Source organism: Protopterus annectens, chromosome 4.part0, assembly GCF_019279795.1.
Source record: "Protopterus annectens isolate FY-2018-M chromosome 4.part0, PAN1.0, whole genome shotgun sequence".
NCBI lineage: Eukaryota > Metazoa > Chordata > Ceratodontiformes > Protopteridae > Protopterus > Protopterus annectens.
In genome coordinates this window covers 790,680,044-790,705,245 of record NC_056733.1, presented here as the reverse complement: position 1 = coordinate 790,705,245, position 25,202 = coordinate 790,680,044, and the positions used below count along the sequence as shown (strand labels likewise).

At 43.0% G+C, this 25,202-nt stretch overlaps 1 protein-coding gene across 1 annotated transcript in view; it reads right to left on the bottom strand.

Annotated features, from left to right (window-relative positions):
* PIWIL1 (piwi like RNA-mediated gene silencing 1) overlaps positions 1 to 25,202 on the bottom strand; it is a 949,244-nt gene that overhangs the window by 638,645 nt on the left and 285,397 nt on the right. The window contains exon 4 of the mRNA XM_044069793.1: positions 14,806 to 14,876. Coding sequence (XP_043925728.1) covers positions 14,806 to 14,876 — 71 coding nt within the window. The remainder of the gene's footprint in view (positions 1 to 14,805; positions 14,877 to 25,202) is intronic.

Genomic DNA, 25,202 nt, shown 5'->3' with positions numbered 1-25,202 from the left:
CCAGACTTCTCAGGTGAGCAGTTACCACTGCCAGACACTTGGTGAACACCCTGGGGGCTGTAGTGAGGCCAAAGGGCAGTGCTCGGAATTGGAAATGACTGGCTCCGAGGCGGAAGCGTAAATGTCTCCTGGACTCTCGAGCTATGGGAATATGATAGTAAGCGTCCTGGAGATCTACTGAGCACATCCATGCATCTTTTTCCAGCAAAGGAAGAATAGATTGGAGAGTGACCATTCGGAATTTGGACTTCTTGACGAAACGATTCAATGCACTGAGGTCCAAAATGGGCCTGAAGTCCCCTGTCTTTTTTGGCACCAAAAATAATTTTGAGTAAGTTCCTGATCCGATCTGGTCGGTGGGGACAGGCTGGATGGCTCTTTTTTCTAGCAGCTTTGAAATTTCTAATGCTGCCTGATCCCGCTGACTGGGTGGCACGTCCGGGATTTCCCTTAAAGAAAGGGGGGGTTTGCTGAAAGGGATGACATATCCTCCGGTAATAATGCGAAGCACCCATTGATCGCTTGTAATGGATTCCCAAGCTTGTGGGTGCGCCGTAAAGCGACCCCCGACTGGCTCCGGAGTTGCACAGTCGGGCAACCACTCAGGAACGCTGGTTGTATGAAGAACCACGAAAGGAATCTCGGTCTCCAGAGTTACGGGGGCCTCTGCCACCTCTGGGGCGGCGTCTTCCAAAATTTCCCCCCCCTCTGCCTCTGGAGGGGGAATCACTGGGTGGAGTAGAGAAAGACTTTTGGGATTTTTTGAACCACATTTTCCCTCCTCTGCCAGCCTTGGGATAAGGCCTGGAAGGAGCGGAATAACGGGCCCCAATGGCAGTCAAAGTCTTGCCCTCCTGCTCGCACCGAGTTAGCGTGTCCTTCACCTTGGGTCCAAACAAAGATGACCCATCAAAGGGGGCGTCGAAGGAAGACTTGAAGGCCTCCGTAAACGAACACAAGCGTAACCAGGCTTGTCTCCTAAGGGCAACACCTGTTCCCGCTGCTCTACTCGCCCCCTCGGCCGCATACGAGATGAGCCTCATGGACGAGTTAACAATAGAAGAAAGAGTAGTCATCTGTGCGCCAACAGTAGAGGCCAGCGCTTCAGGTAGATTACCAACAAGGGAGTCATTTAGCTCTTTGAGAAGATCCATTTGGAGCCTCGTAAAATGACATAAATAATTCAGCGACCGCAAGGTAAAGGCCGCTGAGGACAGGGTACGCTTCCCGTACCTATCCATACTCCTAGAATCCTTATTAGGAGGATGAATAGACGTCGAAGCCTCTGCCACGTCCTGCTGTGTGGCAGAAGCCACCACCAAAGCATCTACCGGTACTCCCTTAGTGAGAAATTCTTTCTGGGGGGGAGCTGACAAGAATTTGTTAGGCCTCGCAGGGACCGGTTCCACGGAATCAGGGTGTTCCCACACCCTTCGAGAAACCACATCAAGGAGTTCATCAAAGGGCGGAGACACCCAGGAGGCGGAGGGCTGGGCTCCAAAGGCCTTGAGGAAGACTGACCCCTCAGTTGAAGGGTTTTTGGCCTGCCAGTCACCTCTCTGTCTCAGAATCTCCAAGATATCTGAGAAGGAGATATCATCCGAAGATGATTTGGGGGACCCTTCAGCGTCATCGAGGTCAGTATCCGATGTAATAGACTCATCTTGGGAGTCTACGTGCTTCCTCTTGCACAATTTTTTCCGTGGAGGTTCGTCCGAAGCGGTTTCGGACGGACCACCCGGAAGAAGGGAACCCCCGATTGGGGTATCCTCAGGCCCTGGAGCCCGCTGCCGGGGCTGCAACGCAACAGAGGCACCAGTCTCCAAATCTAGGGACGGTGAGGTAGAGTCTAGTTGAACCGGCAAGGGCATGGCCAGCGCGCTCCTCATGGCCTCAAAGGCCGGACCTCCAGAATCCAAGGAAGTCACTGGTCTAGAGGCCACGATGGCACTGGGAATTCCAGCAGCCGATGCTCGAGGGAGACTAGGCACCGAAGCACCTAATCCCAAAGTATTCCCCTCGGGCCCGGCTGTAGAGGTCGCAGTACCAAACCCTGAACTGGAGGACAGGGTAGGAAGCATGGTCGGAGCCGAGAGGCCTGATAGGGGTCTCTGCTCCGACCGTATGGCTCCACCTTGCTCCACCACCACCGGCTCCAACAACTCAGAAGAGGTTGGAGGAGGAATCAAGAGTGTAGGAGGGGGGATCGGCTCCGAAGCAAGCTGTGCTGGAGCCGAGACCATTTTAGCAAATACTGGAGACTGGAAGAGCCTCTGTAAAACCCTATCCGATAGTCTCGAGGATTTGGAGGAGGTAGACACTCGAGAAGACTTTCCTCTCGGCTCCGATGGAGAAGGGGACCGGCTCCGAAACGGCTCCAATACAGTCGGCGCCGACTCCACCAACTCATGGATCACTATCGGCGCCGAAGAAGCCTTTTCCTTCGGAGCCGAGGGGGAAGAGTCTGAGCTGCACACTTCCACCGGCTCCGAAGCCATTGGAGCCGATGGAGGTGATTCACCTCTCGATACTCCAACTTGCGGCTCCGAAGACAATGGAACCGAAGTAGGAGGTATCGAGGCAGACTCTTCGACACTCGGCCCCGAAGTCAGTGGAGCCGAGGAAGAAGAGGTCAACTTTTCTTTAGAAGTCGGCTCCGACGGACTTGTCGGAGCCGACGATCTTTTCTTTTTGGAAGCAACAGGAGGATTCAAAGCTTCCTCAAAGGAGGGTTTAATAAGCCCTTTTAAAATGAGCTTGTTCTTACGCTCTTGAAGAACTCTAGCAGAAAAGGCATGACATACACTACAAGTTTCTTGTAAATGTTTCGGCCCCAAACAATATACACAAATAGAATGGCTGTCTGTTATGGACATTTTATAACTGCACCGAGTGCATTTTTTAAACCCTGACTTCTGTTCTTTAGACATAGTACAGGAAATAGAATTCACCACAAAATAAGCACTATAAGAAATTAGCGCCAACTGAAAAGGCGCGAGACACAGTAGAATTTACCTCACAAACAATTGACAAAAAACCAAGGCCAAAGCCCTCTAATTTAAACGGGCTTGGCCCGTAGGTACAAAAAAAACACACAGGAATTAAGATAATCGCTATTTTAACTAAAACTACACCAGGATAGGGCAAGGGCCCTCTAACTAAAACGGGCCTTGCCCGACAACAAAAGAACAAGTACCAGACAACACTTAGCACTCAAACTTTCAAAATAGGATAAAGAAGCTGTTAAAACAGCTGTTTGGTTAATATCTGACAAGAAACCCCAAGGTCAAAGACCAATAAAGGTAAAGATAAATCACTTAGCTCCAGCCAAGTCGAGACCACGTCCGGCTAGTAAAGCGGCAAACGAGATCTGGGGAAGCAGGTGTAGTGCATCCTGGGATAGGGTATAGCCCAGCCAATGAGAGACTTCGTGCTAGTATATAAGTTGCCGAGTCGGAGCCGATGGATCGGCTCCGAACCCATCTGTCATGAATGTAGGCGAGATAGGATCCCATTACATCTAGCTGACGGTTGCACCGGACTCGATCCTGGTGTGGAATGTAATTTTTTAATGAATGATTTTATGCTGGATTGCATAACAATTGTTTATATTTAATAATTATTTAGATTTATACTATTATCTAGACATTATCTAGATATTTATATATGTATTTTTACTTTTATTTATTGGTATTACATATACATAGTTTTTGACAAGAAGGTTTTATTACATTTACAAATTAACAAGTTTGCACAAGTCCTTGCTGTTTATGTTCATTTTTGCTGATTGTACCTTTAAGAATTTTTAGCTGCGTAGGTAATAATTTGTTTAATTGTTTAATTGTTCAATTATCTAATTTACATAAGGATTTAAAAAGAGGTTCAACACAAGGATTGTCAGTACTCTGAAGATGCCCTGATGTGTGTGGGTGAAAGCGCTTAGTACAATTTTGGTTAAATAAATCGGTGGTCTGCAGTTGTTCCTGGTTCGCCTTTTTTGTTTTACTAGTTCTGGAAGTTTACAAATTGCAAGCTGTTGCAAAAAAAAAAAAAAAAAAAAAAATCCTCTAAAGCAGACAGAACAGGAGCAATAGGAGAGGGTTCTGGAAATTTAAGCTGTTACAAATCACACTAGTACCTGAGGGAATGAGAAATCACTGTTTTCCTACTGAATCAACATTCATTCTGGGAATAGTTTCAGAGAAAAACTCCTTCAAAAGTGCTGGCCAAAGTTACCTTCTCCTTAGACTAGGAATCAGAAATCTGTAGACACAACACAGTCTGTGTCTTCACTATCCTTTTCAGGTTCAAACTCTTCACTCTTTAGAAAACAAGACATTTTTCTTTTACCAAAAACAGCGATACAGGAAGGCCCAACACCCTACACCAAATCCAGAGATAATCATCTTTTGCTTCTTTTGGCTGTTCCTGTTAGGGGTTGCCACAGCAGATCTGTTTCCATTTCTTCCTGTCCTCTGAATCTTGCTCTGTCACACCAACCACCTGCATGTCCTCTCACCACATCCATAAACCTTATCTTAGGCCTTCCTCTTTTCCTGTTACCTAGTAGTTTCATCCTTAGCATCTTTTTCCCAATATATTCAGCATCCCTCCTCAGCACATGTCCAAACCAACGTAATCTTGCCTCTCTGGCTTTGTCTCCAAACCTTCCAACCTGGGCTGACCCTCTAATATACTTATTCCTAATCCTGTCTACCCTTGTCACACCCAGTGCAAATCTTAACATCTTTAACTCTGCCACATCCAGCTCTAACTCCTGCCGTTTTGCCAATGCCACTGTCTCCAACCCATATAACATAGCTGGGTCTCACTACCCTCTTGTAGACCTTCCCTTTCACTCTTACATGCACTTGTCTATCACAAATCACTCCTGACACTCTTCTCCACCCACTCCATCCTGTTGTACTCTCTTCTTCACCTCTCTTCCACACTCACCATTACTCTGAACTATTGATCCCAAGTATTTAAACTCATCCACCTTCGCCACCTCTACTCCTTGCATCCTCACCATTCCTCTATCCTCCCTCTAATTCACACATACATATTCTTAGTCCTGCTGACCTTCAGTCCTCTTTTCTCTAGAGCATATCCCCATCTCTCCAGGGTAGTCTCCACCTGTTCCCTACTCTCACTACAGATCACAATGTCATCTGCAAACATCATAGTCCTCCTGTCCAGATTAAGTGACAATTTAACAAGAATTTCAGCAGAAAGCGAGCCACTTTTGCCAGAAAAAAACTCCCTACGGATGGGCACATCTTTCTGGTTTGGCAGAGTAGCATTCTGTCCCTTCTCACATGACTGACAAGAGTATCTCTCTCTTGCCCACCAACAGCATTACACCTGGTGGACATGCCTCACCCCAATCCAGTGTGGCTGTAGGGATTATATGGGCAAAACTCAAGGGAGACGAGTGGTCCAAGGTACCAGTTTTGGCCACTGCAGAGTCACTTACCTAAGGTAGAGACAGCAAAGGCTGAATGACAATTTTTTGTGAGTGGAAGGAAGAGCCAGGGAATCTATATGTTGGTTCCACGGTTAAGACAAAAAGAGGTGCTAGATTTCCGGGAAAAAACAGGCAACAGTAGTTAGTAATACATGTGAGTTGTAAAAAAAATAACTCCCCCCCCCAGTCAATACACAGAAGCTCTTTAAACACTTAACCCATCACCAAAAATAAAATAAACTTTAACACAGAAGAAGATACCATAAGGTTAGTTTCAGCAACTTGTAAAAAAAAAAAAAGTTAAAAAGTACCTGTCCCATTTAAAGTTGATCAAAACTCATATGACAGAAAAAAAACCCACAAAAAACTTTTTCATAGCTTTATTAAGTTTTACAGTACATTTTCTTTTGTAAAATAAAGTGGAAGGATTTTCCCTTAAGGGGACATTTCTGCCCAGCAATGAAACAGCAATAGTTGAACATCAATTCTCAAAAGTCTGCAATGGAGCACTATTTTCAGTGTCAGGAAAGCTCAGAAGGAGCTTGGTGCCTGAACCTGACAGCCATCTCGGCTAAGCTGACCAGTGGTTTGACAACATGGAAAGGGGCTGTGAAAGGTTTGGACACTGGCCAGCAACTACATCCTTAGCAAGATATAACCCATACAAACTTAGGCTACTGCAGCAGTAATCCATATGAAGACCTACAAGTTCTCAACGGCTAGTCAGCACAGAGCACAAGACTTGGCTCCCCTGGTTTATGTACCACATCAGTGTCATGTATTATCTGAGCAGATCCTGCTAACAAACTATGCAAAGTTTTCAAATCGTTTATCAGGACCATCATTTTCTTGAAATGTTGGTTTCAGAGGCCTTGCACTTTGATCCCCCTGGATTTGACCTCCTAAGCAAAATCTAAAGCATCCATGGATACAGAAGCTAGACCTGGATGAGAGATTGGGAAATCTAGATAGAGTAAAATTTGGTCCTTCCTTTGGTTCCCTTCTGATAAAGGCAAGGACTGGAATCAAGAAGCAAAGAGGATGCTGGTGCCAAGTCTACAGTGATTTTGGGTACCACTGAATTTTCCTCATGTGTAATCTACCTAAAGGGACCACTAGGATTAACTGCCCTAGTATCCTGAGGAATTTCCTAGTCAGTCATTGAAAGATAAAATTGTAAAAACGGTCTGTAATAAGAGGATGCCTTATATGGAGGAATGTAGCCATCAATTGGGAAGTGCCTAGAATACAACCTAGAAAAGTGATGCTGTGAGATGGAGAAATGGATAACTTCTCTAGATTTAAAATGGAACTGAACAGTTTGAAACTGGTTTCTGACATAGCAGAATTTTTCGACAACTGTGAAAAGAATATGCAAAAATAAGGCAGTCATCTAAGTAAAGGTATGAATGCCTTTGAGTTTGAACATTGAAATTAAGCTACACACTTTGTACATACTTCTGGAGCCAAGGAAATACCAAAGGATAAAGAGGAGTGCAAGTGTGAAGAAGCAACATAAATTCTTAAAAAAAATAAAAAAAAATTATCTGAATTTTCTGTGAAAGGGTATGTAGTATTATTATGCATCCTTCCTACCCAGAGTCACCATAAAATGCAAGGGGATATCACAGGAAAGTTTGGAGGATAAGCATCTTGAATTTTTGTATCTTGATGTAAGCTTTTAAGAGAGTTATTCAATGCTGGTCTCAAAGTCCCTTCTTGGGAAATAAGATCTGTGAATAAAATACTTGTCCTTTATAAGGATCTGAAGCAGATTTTATGACTCCCCAAATTAATGTGGGGAAATAAGGGAGAAAGATGGGTTTGAGAGAGTCAGGAGTTCCTCTATCTTCAGTAGGAGATGACTCCTAATACCATCACATCCATTCTGGATTATATTCAACCCCAAGCATCTGATCAAGATCCACAGAAAAAGAATGAGAAGGCCTGCTTTCAAGACTATGATGGTCAAGGTCGGCAGTGGAGGGATTTTGAAAAATATAGCTAAGCATTATTTTTGGCTTGCCCTTGCCTCTCTGTGCACTTTTTCTTAGGCTTGCATTGCCACATTTTTTTAAGTGCTACTTAGCACCTTTTTGTTGAGATTGCTTGAAAGTCTTTCTGTAAAAAAGTACCAAGACTGGATAGATAGTTCCTATTGCATTTGGGAATGGAAGACTGAAAAATCTATTCAAATCCCTAAATAAGCTTGCCCCTCTCAAACTTTTTAAAATCATCAATGGAAGAGCCGAATAGTGTATCTTTGTCAAGGGAAGTACCAAGAATCTGTGCCTTAGCAGCCTCAGGCAAATTTGGAGGCCTAAGCCAGGAATACCTGCTCTTAGAAGTCCAGTAGTTGATGCTCAAGAAACAGCATCTGCAGCACCACAGAGGCATTTCAATGAATGTTTGATGATCTGGGTGACGGATAAAGTTAAAGGAGTAGGGCTGAGCTTCTGAAGATGGTAAATGAGCCAGCACCCTAGTCATTTCAGCAACGGAGATACTTCGCCATATAAGCCTGACAAGTAAACCATTCTAAAGGTAAAGGTAGTAGTAATACATTTCTTCTCAAACTTCTCATAGGCTGTTCCATTTTTATCTGAAAGGACTAGGTTTGGAGTAGAGAGAAAGGGTAAATCTGGCTTCCTTGTCTATAGAACTGTTGGATCTGCCACAGCATTGTTAAAGTGGTGCTTTATGGGTCTGTGGCACACTATAAAGCCCATTTGGCTTGTTAGGAGCAGGAAGTTGTCTGTCTGGTGAAATACCAGCTGCATTAAAGTCATTCTTCAAGACACCTATTGCAGGGTGAATTGCTTTAAGACTTAGGAGCACCTACCTATAAAAGCTCATCATACCTGCTTTGGATGTCAGAAATTTTTCTCCCACTGAAAGAGATGCATCATCTTAACAATAATGCCGGCAAATTACATTTCTTCTACAGAAGTATCAGAGAAAATATTTTCCTCAGACTTTGACTCTAGAGAATCAAGGGGGAAATACTAGAGAGACATAGTCCACACGAGTCTGTTCCAAATCACACATGCAAGACAATCTCGGGACCAAGTATTGCTTCCATCACCTGTAACAGAGTGCTGACATCCAACCCCTGAACTATCAAACAGTTGTTTCTTCTTGGAAGAAAACGTACATCCTGCCTTAGCAGATATGCCAGCCTCCTAACTCTTAGTGGCATCTCTTGGAGTGTCAACAGTGGGATCAAGCAGGAGACGCAGTCTGAGGAATCTAAAAGGGCCATAGAGAATGTATCCAGCAAAGGCTGGGGAGAGAAGATGAAAGAGCAGACACTTTGGTCATCTCTTTGGAAGTCTTTTTTCTTCCAATCCATATGGGGGGGGGGGGGGGGGGCATTCAAGGTACCAGCAACAGGATCCATAGGCAATCTGGTTAAAACAGTAAGGTACCAGCAAAAGGATCCATAGGCAATCTGGTTAAAACAGTAAGGTACCAGCAAAAGGATCCATAGGCAATCTGGTTAAAACAGTAAGCCTCTGGTCGTCAAGAGAAATGAGGGAGTATAACCTACTCCTAATTTTAGTGGTAAAGAAATGACCAATACTAAAGGCATTAACCTCATTATCCTCCCCAAGGAAAGGAAAAAAGGCAAGATGTCTGCTACACACACACACTTCAACATAAGATACAATTTTTTTCTCACAAAAATGTAAGAAAAATCCCCAATGGGGTAATTATCTGCCCAAATGTTTTGATTTTAAACTGACCAATGAATCACTGAAGATGCAGCAAAGACCACATCTAACTGAAATCTTCAACAGCAAGTAGTTCTGAATTTTTGCACCTGTATGTGTTTTTATACTGGCATGTACTCATGTCTTTTTGGATGTACAGTGCACAAGTCCGGTAAAAGGAGCCCAAAAGCTTCTGTAAACAGGCTAGATATCCAATCCTTGGCAGAATGCATCCCATACAACTTAATCCTACTGCAAAGGTGATCTAATGAGAAGCGGCAATCTCTGAGACATCTCTCCCTCCAGCACATTTTTTTTAGTTGCTAAGTTTAGATCCCAGGATCGGGTGAAACTTGTGCTATTTGACTTGCAGATGTGTAGCAGCTCAATCATGGCTGGATTTGAGAAGTTCATATAGTCTCAAGTAAACTTAAAAACAAGTCTGTAGATTGAAAACTTTTAACACATACATTGAGTGCTTTCGTCCAGTGACTTAGGATTTCTTCAGAAAAGGGAACTAATCAGGCTACCTGTTCTTATACACAATTCAAATAAGGTAAGCCAACAGCAGGAAAAAAAACATCATATTAACCAGTGACATGTATGTGTTATTAAAAGTTTTCACTCTAGCAATGTGTTGTACTTAAAAGCTTACCTGAGACTACATGAACCTAGTTGTGTTTGGTATTTAGTGGATTTGTTGGGGGTTGCATGGTTTTACACCTTTACTTTGGTTCTTGGATTTCTGAGTGCCCTGTAGGTCATGCATTGGTCACTCCTTAACAGTTGGTAGCAGAGTAAAGGGCTAGGGCTTTTAGTCTAACCGCATAGGACAAGTTGTTTACACCCTGTATTTTCTTTTTGAGGAACCTCTGAGGTTATACCAGCTGCTGTAAAAGTGTCTAGTCCTATTTGGATGTTCATTTGTTTAAAGATAAGCCCAACGAAAGGTACACTACCAGAATATACAGAAAAGAAAAAACCTACTCAAACTCTTTTTTGCACTATACTAGTTGCCACCCGAAACATCAGAAGAGGTCAGTGGTTAAGGGGCAGCTTGTTCGAGCTGCCCACATGATCTCGGGGGAGGGAGATTTTAAGTCAGTGTGTGCAAACTTAAAATCTATGTTTCTCATGAGAGCATGCCCGGTAGATTTACTTAATGAACTTATAAATGACGTTACAGGAAAAAAGAATAGGTCATTTCAAACCTATTGTAGGCGCCCATATTCCAGATAACCTGGCATGTGGAGACATTAGATCACTTGAGCAAGAAATTCCTTTCCTTAAATCCTTGATCACCACATACAGTTCTGATTCTCCCAGTTTAAGATGGATCTTTCACAAGAATTGGGACATTTTAATGGAAGACACATATATTAGATCTCATCTAGGTGTTAAACCTATCATTACATATAGGAAAGGGAAAAACTTAAAAGATCTGCTTAAAAATAGACGAGTTCAGAACATGACAGGCTGTCCAGGTACTCAAGTCTGGTTCATGTAATTGGTGCCACAAGCTCAAACCTGGAGCCATGTTTACTATAAATAACAGTGAATATAACGTCAAGGGGAGATATAATTGTTTTTCGAAGGTAGTGGTCTGTATTGCTTTATGTGACCATTGTTCTATTTTCTATATAGGAAAAACAGAGAGAAAGTTTGCCAGTAGGATTTATGAGCATGACTACGCCATCAGGAAGATCAACTTAAATAATGCTCTAGCTAGGCACATCCATGAGAATATAGACCACAATTTTAAGTTCATGGCCATAGACCATGTTGACATTGGTGATAAAAAACCTTGGGGAGCACAGTTAGAACTAAAGGAACTTAGATGGCAGATTTTGCTACATGCAGATAAATGGCCTGGCATTAATGACAGAACTTCTCTCTCTCTTCTGTCTTAAAGCTTAAGGCCCTGAAAAGAAAGAAAATTGCATGAAGCAAAGTGACATGCTTTCTGATTGTTCCTCAGAGTAAGTTGCTAATAACACCTTCACAAACATTAAGTTTCAAAGAATTTTAGTGTGTCAAAATAACACTCATTTGACAAGGTTTTGGTTTAAATATTGTATTTTAACACACATTCAACAGTATGAATTGTGAGACTAAAGGGTTAATTTTTAAGTCAGGTTTGTGCTAGTTGTTTCCCTGTACCCAATTAGATGCATCTGTGTATTATATAAATGTTTGCCTTGTCCTACAGCTTTGTCTGAAGAAGTTTACACTGTTTTAAACGAAAGCGCGTACATCTTTTATATTTTTTCTACATTCAAAACTTTTGTTTTACATCATCATGCTTTGAATTTTGTGCTTGTTGGAACCTGATCTGCCAGACTTTTCACATTCTGTAAAGTACCTAGTCAGGTATATGCCAAATGGCACATTGTACCCGATTATTGGTCAAATGAGGTCAGAGTACAGCGGGACTATAATTTCCTTGGATCTGGATGCCATACCTTTACATGGTGGTCAAAGTTTCGGCCACTACCTGTGTACTTAGATGTCTTACCTCTGAGACTACTCGTACGGGTGTGGTATTGATGTTATAATTTACAAGGGTAAATGACTTCCCCAAAGGGTATGATAATGCATTTTTCTTCCTGCTTTTAGTTGTAGGCTATGGTTCTGGCACCAATCATCTGATCTAGACCGTCCTGATACATGTAGCTTACTAGGATACAGTAAGGGACTTTTATCTGTGGTGATATGCATGTGGAAGAACTCCAGGGCATCATCCTGTTTAAACAGCCTAAGGTATATTTCTTGCTAATGTAGATATACACCCCTCCTCCACTTGTAGCCCCTCTGTGTAGCTGATGGTCTAAATGTGTGGAACGCTCTGAAGTAATGAGCGTTTTCCACAGTTTTAAACCGAGGCTCTGTAATGCAGCACATGTCTATATTCTCTAGGGTGAGAACAACTTGTAGGGTGTGGAGTTTCTTGTTAAAGTCCCTAGCATTAAATAAGAACACCAGTAGGATCCATTGGGTTTATTTGCTATATTTGTAGGTTTGTCATTTTGACACTGGGGCTGGATAAAGTTAGTCAATATCCAAAAGCCCAGGGGGAACAGGTGAAGACCATCTTGGGCAAAGCAATGTGGTCTGTTAACCATGTACACCCACATGCTGATAGATATTTTATCCTATTGGAATGACACCAGAAACTAAGCCAGTTGTCAAAATCAATCATTTTTTGTTCATACTGTGGCATCACTAAGGTGGTCACAGGTGGTGCAGTGGTTAGCGTTGTCGCCTCAAAGCAAGAGGTTCTCCGGTTCGATCCTCGAATGGGGTGCCTTCTGTGCGGAGTCTGCATGTCCTTTCCCTGTGGTCACGTGGGTTTTCTCCGGCTGCTCCGGTTTCCTCCCACATCCCAAAGACATGCTGTATGTGGATTGGATACACTAAATTGGCCCTAGGCTTGAGTGTGTGTGTGCCCCTTCTGTGGAAGGTTGGGTGCTGGGCTGGCAACTCAACACCATAAAACTCCAATGCCAATCATGAGCGGACAGTGATCCGCTGTGGCGAACCCTAACTGGGAAAAGCCAAAAGAAGAAGACTGTGGCATCACTGGTGAATATGGAATGCTGCCCAATGCATGGCACATATCTGAGATATATATCCAGGGAAATCCATGATGTCTCTATTTATATAGTCCAGTGAGGTAGATCGCAGGTTAACTGCACTGAAATAGCCAATGACAAAATCATACCTGTAGTACAATGACAAAGTGTGTACTTACCATGGTGGATCCTGGCTCCAGATAAGCAGCTAACAGTTATCTTCTCCTTATCTCCTATGGAGTCCCCTACAACAAGAGTCCTTGGTAAAGTGTTTGCTTGCCTTACGGGCTTCATTCTTGGGGGTCCATTGGGTGTAGGTATATGTTTGGCACTTAGTGGTGCTTTTGGGGTGTGCTTTAGAAATTGCCAAGGATTAGTATTACCATTTAAAAGCTTAGGAGATCTTTGAGGTCTGGGAAAGTTGCTTTCTACTACTTCAGCATACGATGGACTATTATGTGGTGAAACGTGTTTTTGACAACCTTGTTAGTAAGCCAGATTTTTGCCTCCAAATACACTGTGTAATAACATTTCTCGCATACCAGGTTAGTTTAAGGATTAAATGGTTATCTGTGAACAAGACAATTGCTAGATTGTCTCAGGATGCCCAATATCTACCATGATGTCCACTGACATTTAGAAATTTCATATTTATGTTGTCCAGGCCTGTATTACATCATCAAATTCACAGGAGTTCGAACATTGTAATATCGAACCATGAAGTTCAAAACCTAAGAATTACAAAAACACAGAACGATATTTTTCCCGGGGGGGGGGGGGGTTGCTGTAACAGTACAAACCCCCCCCCCAAAAAAAACACACTTTAAACTTAAAACTAATGTGGGGGGCTTTGCCCCCCACACACCCCCTACTTAAATATACCAACTCCGAGATCGCACCACAGTGGAGGAAATAGCAAAGCCTCGAAAACAGCCCTCCATTTTTTTCCCCTGGGGGGGGGGGGAGAAAAAAAAAAAATAAAAATCGGTGTGCAGTGGCTTCGCTATTTTCGTATTTTAAACATTTTGGTTCGATATTACAATGTTCGGACTCCTGTGAGTTCCACGTTGTAATATAGACATTTCAGAATATGGTGATCATATGGAAATGCCACTACAAAGTCTGAGTTATAACACGGTGAAGTAATAACTACATGCTCAAGCAAACATTCTGCAATTATATGACTGAAAGTTACAATTTTCACTGCAAAAGTTTGAATACTGCATAGTAAGAAAAAAGTATTACTTCTACAGAAATTTACTATCAGGTTTGATCTGGACTATGGCAAAGTGATTAACCACATGACTAACCAATTTTTGCAGTTACACAACTAAATAATTACAATGTGGACTAACACTATTGTTACCAAGTTAAAAGAATTAACTAATTGGAAATAATTGCAAAAATTTGAATTGCTTTTACAGTCAAGTACAAATATTAGAGAAAGTGCTGAAGTATTAACAAAATGTTACTGCAAAGTCTGAACCATGATATGGTGAGATATTAGCAATATGACTGTATAATTCTCATTTCAGAAAGATTAAAGTTAGTTTTACAAGTTGAAAAAGCAAACTTTCCCCCTTGCTTTATTAGTAACCAGTGTTTGTAAATGATGGGCTTGGGAGAGGGATAGTTGGATTTACGACTCATAATGAAGTACAAGCCATGAACTGTCAACAGTGTCCGATTTAAACTGCACAAAACATATATCATACTCATTTTAACAAATTAATGTAAAGTATATAACATGGTAAGGTAGTAAGTGTACGAAACTGACAAAAATGCAAAAAGATGCATGATGGTGGGAGGGGATATGTCATCAACGTAAGACCAATGTTCCTGGCCTTATATAACAGACTGCATATGCTTAACTGTGCTATGATTTTGCTCACCCACCCATCCTCGGTCTGTTAAAAATCCAAATGTTTCTGGTGTTGCATCTTACAGAAATAAGTGATACTCAGAGCTCATGAGAAAAGCAGTAAATCTTTGTAGCTATTACAATTTGCATCAATTCAGAGGGGAAAAAATACAAACATTAACAATGTCATACCTTGCAAGCAGACTTTCAAGCCGTCAACAAGTTCCTGCCCACGACTTTGAAAAACACAACGTGAAAACCACCTATACAAAAATCAAAGTTGGTCAAAATTCACAAGAAAGCTTTAACCTCTCAATGTATTTTTTAAATGTGTTCTTTGAATGCTGCTCTATTAGGATGCATGAACATATTATGAAATATACAAACTGCTCCGTCAGCAATGCAATTTTCTATTTCACTTTTTTCCTACATTTCTGCTGTCATGATTTAAAGCAAGCCACGATTCATTTAGACCCAGTCTTGTGTACTTAATATGCAAATTAGACAACAAAAAATTACCACAATGCTAGGAACTAACAGAGTGGGTCTAGCCTCTGAGGCTAAAGCTGAAAATGTCAGACCCACCTAGCAAATCCAAACTTTCCCAGGCTAAGTATTCCCCTTTCCCATAATGCACCATACTGCTCTCACTCAACAAATGAGGTTAAGTGAGAAGAAAAAGTGCACATACACTTTGCCTTCATATAATGAAGTTATGAACTCATCATAATGTTCCATCTGTGTTGGCCATTTTTATTCTTCCTCAACAGATAGGGTTTGGATTCAATCCTTGGATTCGATTCAGCCATTACTAAAAGCTTATGGCCACCAAAAAACTCTTGAGCTTCTCCATTACCCATAATGCACCAACCCCTAACATACCTTGGATCATGCTTGCTATCACGCATAAAAGTGGAAAGAATCCCAACTTTGACAGGAAGATCATAGCTGGAGCTCAATATTAAGGACAGTGGCATCCTTATAGGCTGTGCAAGGCAAAAAATGCTGGCTCCACTGATGGAAAATCATGTCTGTCAATTTCTTGACAGGCCACTCGAGGTAGAACAGACCTGCTCAATTTTGTCTGCTATCATAATGGACTTCCCTGGAATGTGCATTGCTATCAAAGCAGATGGAGGAGATCGCCCTTTGAAACACTGAGTGCTTTTTGACACAAGGGGTAAGATCTGGTTCCTCCTTGTTTGCTGATGTACCAAACTATTGACTTACTGTCTTGTCCAAATCGCAACTGCCCCTAAAGGGAGAGCATCTTTGAAGACCAGCAATGCTAAGAGCATTGCTCTCATCTCTAGAACACTGATATGCAAAATAGGCCTCTTTGGGGGACCATGCGTCTTGGACTGCTCTCTCCAAAAAGTGCCTCCTCAAATGTGGGAAGCGTCCATAGTCACTATGGCCTTGGGTTGAGGGAGAATGGAAGGATGACCCTGTAGAACCTGATCTGACCAAATCCACCACCAAATGTATTACCTGCATGCCTGAGTGATTACTTGTGCTGACATGCGCTGGGAAAGAATTGACCACTGTGTTGCTAACATCCATTGGAGAAATTCTCATATGAAATCTTGCTAGCGGAACAAGATAGCTGACCTTGACCCCAAGGCTTTAAGAATTAAGTTGGCTGAAATTTTGGCAATGCAAATTATTTTTATGACCTGGAATCTGATAGTCTACACTCTTGAGAGAGGAAGAGAAGCTGTCACTAATATCGTTTTGAAGACTGCTACTATGAATTCTGAGGTCTGAGTTGGTTTTAAAGACTTCCTGTAATTTATGGCCATCCCCAGATAAGAACAAGTCTGGACCACCTGATCTCTTGCTAACAGTAGATGCCTGGTCAGGGTGGTAATGAACCAGTCTAGATATGGAAACACTCGGAATGCCTGCGTCTCAAGTGAGCTGCTACTATTACCATGCATTTGCTAAACACCCTGGGGCTGCGGTGAGGCCAAAGGGCAGCACTCTGAACTGGAAGTGACTGGCTCCCAGACGGAGGCATAAATACCTTCTAGATTGTCTGTTCATTTTTATGCGATAGTACGCAGCATGAAGGTCTATTAAGCACATTCAGTCGTCCTTGCCCACGAAAGGGCAGAATGGACTGAAATGTATCCATCCAAAACTTTGCATGTCAAAATGATTTGGTCAAGTCACCGAGATCCAAAACTTGTCTCCAGTCCCCTTTTTTCTTTGGGACTAAGAAGAATCTTGAGTAAGTTCCAGATTCTATCTGGTCTGTTGGGAACTCATGGATGACTCTTCTAGCAGCTTTTGTATTTCTTTTGCTGCTTCTTTCCTCTGACAGGATGGAACAAAGGGAGCTTTACGTACATTTTGAGATTGTGGGGAAAAGGGAATTATACACCCTCGGGAAATAATCCTCTGCACACCCAAGTATCTCTTGTTAAATCTAGCAAAGTTCTCAGGTGCAGGGATGGTCAACACCTGACTGCCTCCAGAGGGAGTCAATCGCACCTCCTTTCAGGAGAGCTGACAGGGTCCGTCAGAGAATCAATCTCTGGACTCTTGGTTCGTGGGCCTCCTCTGCCATGTGGCTGTCGAGTTCCCCCTGCCGCTAGAGGAACTATCTCCATGTGTGTCCTGGAAAGGGCCCTGGGACTTTCTGAACCACATCTTAGAAAATGCATGCTCACTTCAGAAAGGGTCTTTCCATCCTTCTCACACCAGGTGTGTGTCTCCCTCACTTTTGGGCCAAACAAAGAACTGCCGTTAAAGGAAGCACTGACGAACAAGAACTTGAAAGGTTCCACAAAATCACAAGTGCAGCCAGGCATGCCTCTAAATGGATATGCCTGAACCCACTGTCCTTGAGGCACCTTCAGCTGCATGCGAAATGAGTCTTGTGGACAAAATTGAAATGGATTGGAAAGCAGTCGACCGGAAGGCCACAGGACATTGAGCCGCAGCAGTAACAGTCCTTGAAAGAGAATATGAAAGTTCCTTGATCAAGTCCCTTTGTAGTATGGTAAAATGTACCAAACAGTTCAGCAACCTAAGGGCAAAGATTGTCGATGCATATAAATGCTTCCCAAACCGGTCCATCACCCTAGACTCCTTGTTACGGGGGATGGACAGAGGAACTTTGCTCGTGAGTTCCTTCTTATGAGCCGCTGCCATGACCATAGCATTCACAGGCACTCCCTTACCCCAAAATTTCTTCCTGACTGGTGGAGCCAGAATCTGATCTGGCCTCTTGGGGACTGGATCAACTGAGCCAGGTTCCTTCTAAGCCCGCCTAAAGATCAAATCAGCATGCTCATCAGTGGGCGGAGTAACCCAGGAGGTACATAGGCCAGCTCCAAAAGCTTACAAAAATATTGATTCCTCCGGTGAAGGGTTGCTAGAGGACCAAGCACCTCTCTGCCTATGGATCTAGAGAATGTCACCAAATGAGATGTCTTCTGGAGGTGATTGTGGGGGCCCTTCTCTTTCATTGAAATCAGTATCCTCCATGAGTGACTCCTGTGGACAGTCCAAGTGCCTTCCCCTGTACTTCCTCTTCTGAGGAACTTCCTCAGTGGGATGATCTGCTGAAATGTTGGAAGAAATTTTAATACTCTGTTGGGTGACCAGCAGGCCTTGAGCTGGTTGTCCCTGTAGCATAGAATGATGTGGCTTCAAGCACAGACGCATCTGGGAAATGGTTGACGATTCAAATGGGCTGGATCCATTTTTTTTTTTTTAATAAGCACAAGAGGAGGAAACTGAAAAGAAATACTAGCAAGGATACAAGTAGAATTACACAGGCGAGTACACTATAAATTAGATTACATAGAAAGGGGAAAAATGACCAAAAATGGTATAACAGAATTACACTGAGTTTATAAAGTAAGGAAAATATATATCGAGCAAGAGAAAATATGAAGAAAAAACAGTTCAATAAACTCTCGAGAGTTCAGGCTGACAACGTTTTTCGCGAGAAGTGGCAAACGTGATTTGGGGTATGTTAGGGGTTGCTGCACTATCGGCAAAGGAGGAGCTCGACAAAGTTTTGGTGGCCACAAGCTTTAGTAACGGCCGTGTCAAATCAGATCTGAAAACAGTTGAGGACAGTATGAAAATTGACATCAGATCTAAACTTCAATAATTTGCTTTTGCTCAGACTAACTGTAGCTCCAAGGGTCAACTATTTCTCTGAGGTGCAATACAGGTAATTAGTGATTGATAAACATCAGCATTTAAATATGCCTTAAGAACCATTGTTTTCTTAATGGCTTTGTAATTGGAATAAGTGACCTAACCTAATTACCTTGCCACTCCTAGCCTTCATGATATAACAGATGGCAAGAAAAACTTACAAAAGATGCAAACAGAGAAGTTCTGACATAAAACAAATGCAGTAATTTGTTTTTTTTTTCTTCCAGAATGTGGCTTGTTTAGTATGGGATTACAAAAAAGGAAGATCACTTTTTGAAAAGAAAATGTTGACATTTGTGTGGAGTCCTCCTTTAAATAAAACTGGAATCACAAAAAAAGAAGTTATGTACTTACCATAATGTTCCATGTGTGTGGTCCATCTCAACTTATTCTCACTGATTGGATTGGATCCGATCCACTGGATCCATCTTGGCCATTCCAAAAGCTCAAGGCCTTCAGCAAAGCTTGTGGGCAATTTTCCTTACCCACAATGCAACTCCGTAACGTCCTTAGATCTTGTTTGCCCCAGACAATTCATACGGTGGTAATTATTATATACATCTTAAACAAAACATTACTTCTGAGGCTGTAGAGTCCTGCAATATCCAATTAGTACTACTCAGTCTCCCAGAAGTGTAGGCAAGGGGTATGGAGGGTGGGTTGTGTGAATAAAGTTAGAGATGGGAAGCACACATGGAATGTTATAGTAAGTACATAACTTCTTTATGTGATGTCAGTCTTGCCCTTATTCTCCCTGATGGGACAGTGTCCCAAGCTACCTGAATCTTGGGTGGTTCATGGGAGAATATTCCAGAATCACAGAACCAAAAGATGCTGTACTCCTACAGGCCAAATCCACTTTGTAATGAGTAATAAAGGTATGAGTTTTTTTCCCTGTCGCTGCAGCACAGATATTATCCAAAGGCAACCTAGCTTGAAAGGCTGCAGACGTGGCTAATGACCTAGTGGAATGAGCTTTAATAGGGTTAGAAAGAGTTTTGTTCTTAGAATTGTAAATGAAGGATATACGTTGGGAAAGTCATTTGGATAAGGTAACTTTGGAGAATGGCTGGCCTTTTCTAATACCAGAATAAGAAATAAAGAGCTGATCTGACTTCTGAGGTTCTGTGTAAGAAGAAACGTAATTGTCTATGAACATACAGAAGATGTAGTGAATATTCCCCTATTTTGGAAGTTTGGGAAGAATAGCTCGATAGATTCAGGTTACTTCCTGATGGGTCTATATGACATGTTCGAATGTTGAAAATGTTGAACGCTCTAAAGAGCGAAAATGCCACAGCTCGAAGTACTTTGAGATTGCAGTACAGTAAAGATCGGAATATTTGCCCTTTCCTCACTGTAGTGTGATCTCGGAGTTGGAATATATATTTAGCGGGGGGTGTAGAGGGCACAGACCCCCACAATAAGGCGTTAGAGTTGCAGCATTTTCGCTTTTTAGAGCATTCAACATTTTCAACATTCGATTACATGACATAGACCCCTTTATGACATAACCATGGGTAGAAATGAGGAGTTAGTGTGTAAAGAAACTCTGTCCTTGTGTCATTTGGATAAGGTAACTTTGGAGAATGGCTGGCCTTTTCTAATACCAGAATAAGAAATAAAGAGCTGATCTGACTTCTGAGGTTGTGTAAGAAGAAACGTAATTGTCTATGAACATCCAGAAGATGTAGTGAATATTCCCCTATTTTGGAAGTTTGGGAAGAAAACTGGTAGCTCGATAGATTCAGGTTACTTCCTGATGGGTCTATATGACATGTTCGAATGTTGAAAATGTTGAACGCTCTAAAGAGCGAAAATGCCACAGCTCGAAGTACTTTGAGATTGCAGTACAGTAAAGATCGGAATATTTGCCCTTTCCTCACTGTAGTGTGATCTCGGAGTTGGAATATATATTTAGCGGGGGGTGTAGAGGGCACAGACCCCCACAATAAGGCGTTCAGAGTTGCAGCATTTTCGCTTTTTAGAGCATTCAACATTTTCAACATTCGATTACATGACATAGACCCCTTTATGACATAACCATGGGTAGAAATGAGGAGTTAGTGTGTAAAGAAACTCTGTCCTTATGAAATAATAGGTATGGTGGCTTGGCAGAAAAAGAGTGTAATTCTGAAACTCTCCTTGCTGAGGTAATAGCCACTAAGAGGAGTGTTTTCCAGGACAGACAGACTGACGAGATGAAATTCAAATCCCAAGGTGGTGATGGACTTTTGCATGGAGGTCTCATCACTGTAGTTCCTTTCAAGGATACCTTATAAAGTCTGTCTGACATGATTCCAGTACCATTTTCTCCTATATGAAAATCTGACATTGCTGCCAACTGAACTCTAATAGTGGGTGCAGCAGCACCTTCATTGAAATGCTTTGCCAAAAGTTCTAGAATATATGTATGGCTGCAGTAAAGGGATCTGATTATTGCTGGCCCATGCCACAAATCTCTTTCATTTAACTCTGTACAATTTTCGTGTAGATGATTTATGGGAAGAAAAGAAAGTATGTTTAACTGGTGAGGAAAGGAGGGGAAACCTGGTGATCAGGGGAACTGGAACAGGCAAACTAAGTTTGAGATTGTTCAGATTTGGATGAACCATTCCTGACAGGCGAGTCAGAAGGTCCAGAATACATAGTTCGTCCTGTACATGAGGCTGAAGAATGGGAAACCAGATTTGGCAAGGTCGAATGGGACAATTAGGATTACTGTCATCTCCAACAAACTTGCTTTCTGCAAAAAGTTGGGAATTAGAGGGATTGGTGAAAAAGCATAAAGAAGCCCCAGGGGCCAATTCTGAACAAGTGCATCCCTTGGTGACTCCCCAGCACAAAGGATCAGGGCAAACTAGTTGCTGCAATTTTGGCACCGTTAGGTGATGCAAAGAGATCGCAGACAGGCTAGCCCCATTTTCAGAAGATCTCTTCTGTAATTTCTGACTGAGGGACCACTCATGTGGCCATAAAACGGCTCTGCTCAATTTGTCTGCAAATACAGAAAGCATTTGGAAGCTGTGGCTCACTGCCAGATCCTCAGGGCTTCTCAACAAAGGGGTAAGATCTGCCTCCCCGCCATTTATGTACCAGACCACAGACATGTTGTCCGACTGGACTGCTACTGTTTCCAGAGGGAGAGAGGCTTGAAACGCCAAAAGCAACACCCTAATTTCTAGGCCATTTATGTGCAAATTAACCCTGTTGTTGTTGCTAGATGCCCTGAACTGTCTTCTCTAGATAGTACCCCCCCACCACCACTATCTGGGAAGAGTCCTTAATCACCGTGGCTTAGGGTTGAGAGGGAATTAAGTGATAGCTTTGAGATACTAATGGAGAGTAACTCTACCACTGGAGATTCTTTTTGCAGGAATTGGTTATGATTTTGTGCGACACAGGCAGTTCAAGAACTGACCAATGCGTCAAAAGTAACCACTGAAGTATTCCCATATGGAGACAAGCTAGGAGAATTAATACAATTGAAGCAGACATTTTTCCCAGTACTTGGAGGGCTAGTTTTGCAGAAACTCATTTCTTCCTGATAGAGAGACTTGCATAATGCAAAGATAATTTACTCTGTCTTGTGGAAGTTTAGCTATCATAGTAGTTGTGTTTATCTCTGCTCCTATCAAGATCAAGCTCTGACACGGCCTCTAGAGCAGATTTTTCATAATTTATGATACCAGGAGAGGAACAGAGTTGTAGAGTATACTCCATGGTTTGCAGCAGAAGATGCCTGGTCAGGGCGGTTATGAGCCAGTTGTCCAGATACAGAAACACTCTGGATCTTCATTATCTCAGGTGAGCCACCACTACTGCCATGCATTTGGTGAACACTCTGGAGCTGAAGTGAGACCAAAGAGCAGAGCTCGAAACTGGAAGTGGCTGGCTCCTAGCCAGAAGTGCAAGTACCTTGTGGATCACCCTTCCATTCACAGCACATTCAATTGTCTTTTTCCAGGAATGGAAGCATCGACTGCAGTATCATCATCCGGAACTTGGTCTTTTTAACAGATTTGCTCAAATTACTGAGCTCTGAGATGGGTCTCCAGTAACCTGTTTTCTCAAACTAAAAAGAATCTTGAGAAGTTCCCGATCGTCTCTGGTGTGCGGGGACTTCTTGGATGACTTTCTTAGCAACTTTTGAATTTTTAATGTTGCTTGTTCCTTCCGACTGGGTGGAACGTCTGTAACGGACTTATTTACGTGAGTGGGGAAGGAGAATGGAATGACACATCCCCTGGATATGCCCTGCACCAATTTGTCATTTATATTTTGCCAGGTTTCATGTTCCAGAGACAATGACCCCCCCCCCCCCCCCAAACACACACACAACTGCCTTCAAAGGTGAGCAATCAGGCACTCCAGAAGCAGTGAAAGGGTCTAACCAAGAAAGAGTCTCTGGAGCCCTAGTTCTGCAGGCCTCCCCTGCTGAGGGTGGTGTCTTCCATTATTGTCCCTCCTGTCTCTAGGGGAACTTTCATCCTGTGTGTCCCAGAAAGACCTTTGTGATTTTCTGAACCACATCTTCCCACTACCTCTCTGACCTTTGGAAAAGGGTCTGATAGGTGTGGAAAAATGCACTCCAATGGCAGAAGAGATTTTGCCCTCCTGTTCACACCTGGTAAGAGTCTCTTTTACTTTAGGCCCAAAAAGAGAAGAGCCATCAAAAGGGGTGTTAAATAAGGAAGACTTGAAGGGCTCTGCGAAATCACAAAGGCGCATCCAGGCCTACTTCCTGAGAGAGATGCCTGAACCCACCGCCTTACTCGCTCCATCTACTACATAAGATATGAGCCTCAAGGAAGAGTTTACAATTGAATTGAGGGTGGTGAGCTGAGCAGTGACTATCTGCCACTGCATCTGCTACAGCTCCTTGGATGGAGTCTGAAAGTTCCTTCAACAGGCCCCTCTGTAATGTGGTAAAGTGAGTAAGGTAGTTCAGAGACAAAGGCAAAGATCGCTGATGAAAAGACAAGCTTCCCATACCTATCAATGGTCCTAGTATTCTTATTCAGAGAATAAATAGAGGAATTGGTCTCTGATGGTTCCTTTTTAGTGGCCGCCACCATGGCATCAACTGCTACACCTTTTGTTAGGGACGACTTTGTCCTTATTTGGATACACAGAAGTAGCCTCTATGGAATCTGGGGTCACCTAAACCTTCGGAGAGATTAATTTAATAAGCTCATCAGAAGGAGGGGTCACCCAAGAGGTTGAAGGGCAAGACCTGAAAGCCTTCAGGTATACAGACTCCTCAGCTGAAGGAGATCTGGACTGCCAGTCACCTCTCTGCTTTAAAATTTCCAGGATGTCTCCAAAGGAAACATCTTCAGGAGGTGACCGTGGGGACCTTTCTGCCTCATCGAGGTCAGTATCGGATGTGATAGTCTCCTCCGGGGAGTCAAGATGCTTCCTCGTGCAGGTCCTCTTCTGAGAGATTTCCTCAGTGGGATATTCTGGGGAGGTTTCAGAAGGGGGAGGGGTGTCCCCTGTTGGACATCCTGAGGCCTGGGGTATGTGCGGTCCTGTGGAGAAGGCATGCGACAAGACAGATTCTTGCACAGACATGGGAAGAAGATCTGAGAAAGGCTGTGTCAGACTGGGATTGGAGTCAAAACCCTCCTCATGACTTCAAAGGCAGTCTGCCCCTGCAAAAGAGTTGTCACTGTCAAAGGAATCTCCTGTGCGGGAGATAGAAGCCACAAATCAGAAATAGGAGCTGAACTCATCCATGCCAAAGCCCCCAGAGGCAGGGTCGGATGTGGAGAGATCCGAACTGGCTCCGCAGACCCGAATGGAGAGTGTCAGCCTGGGTGGAAACACACAGGGCAGATATCTGATCCAAGGAACTTATAGGTCCTAGATCTGATGCAGACAAATTGGACATCGGAATCATTTGGCTCCGAAACAAAGGAACAGATTGGGGGAGGAGCAGGTGCCGAAGGGGAGGACTGTGCCTGAACCAATTCCTTTGGGTTTGGATTCAACAGCAGCCTGGCCATGGCAGGTGTCTTTAGCAGCCTTCTGCACTACCCTTATCCACATCTTCGTCAGAGAAACTCCTGGTGAACCGAGCAGAAAGGGTAGGAGATCTTCATTTTGTCAAAAGGGGTGATGGCAGCCGAGAAGTTATCGGTTTCAATGAAGGTGAACGGCTCCGATATCTGAATTCTGTGGGTGCCGAAGACGTCGGAGCAAAGGGTTCCAACTGCTCTGATGAAGTCTTGGATTCAGCAATGACTGCTGGCTCTGATGGTTCTGCTGGAGCAGTCTAGGAGCTTTTTGCTTCGGCTCAGGGAAGCACTTTGGCAACGAAGTACATTAGTGAGATTCCTCAGACTTGTCAGATTTGGTATCGGACTCTGGTGGTACAGCCTCAGAGAAGTTTTCAACAATCCTTG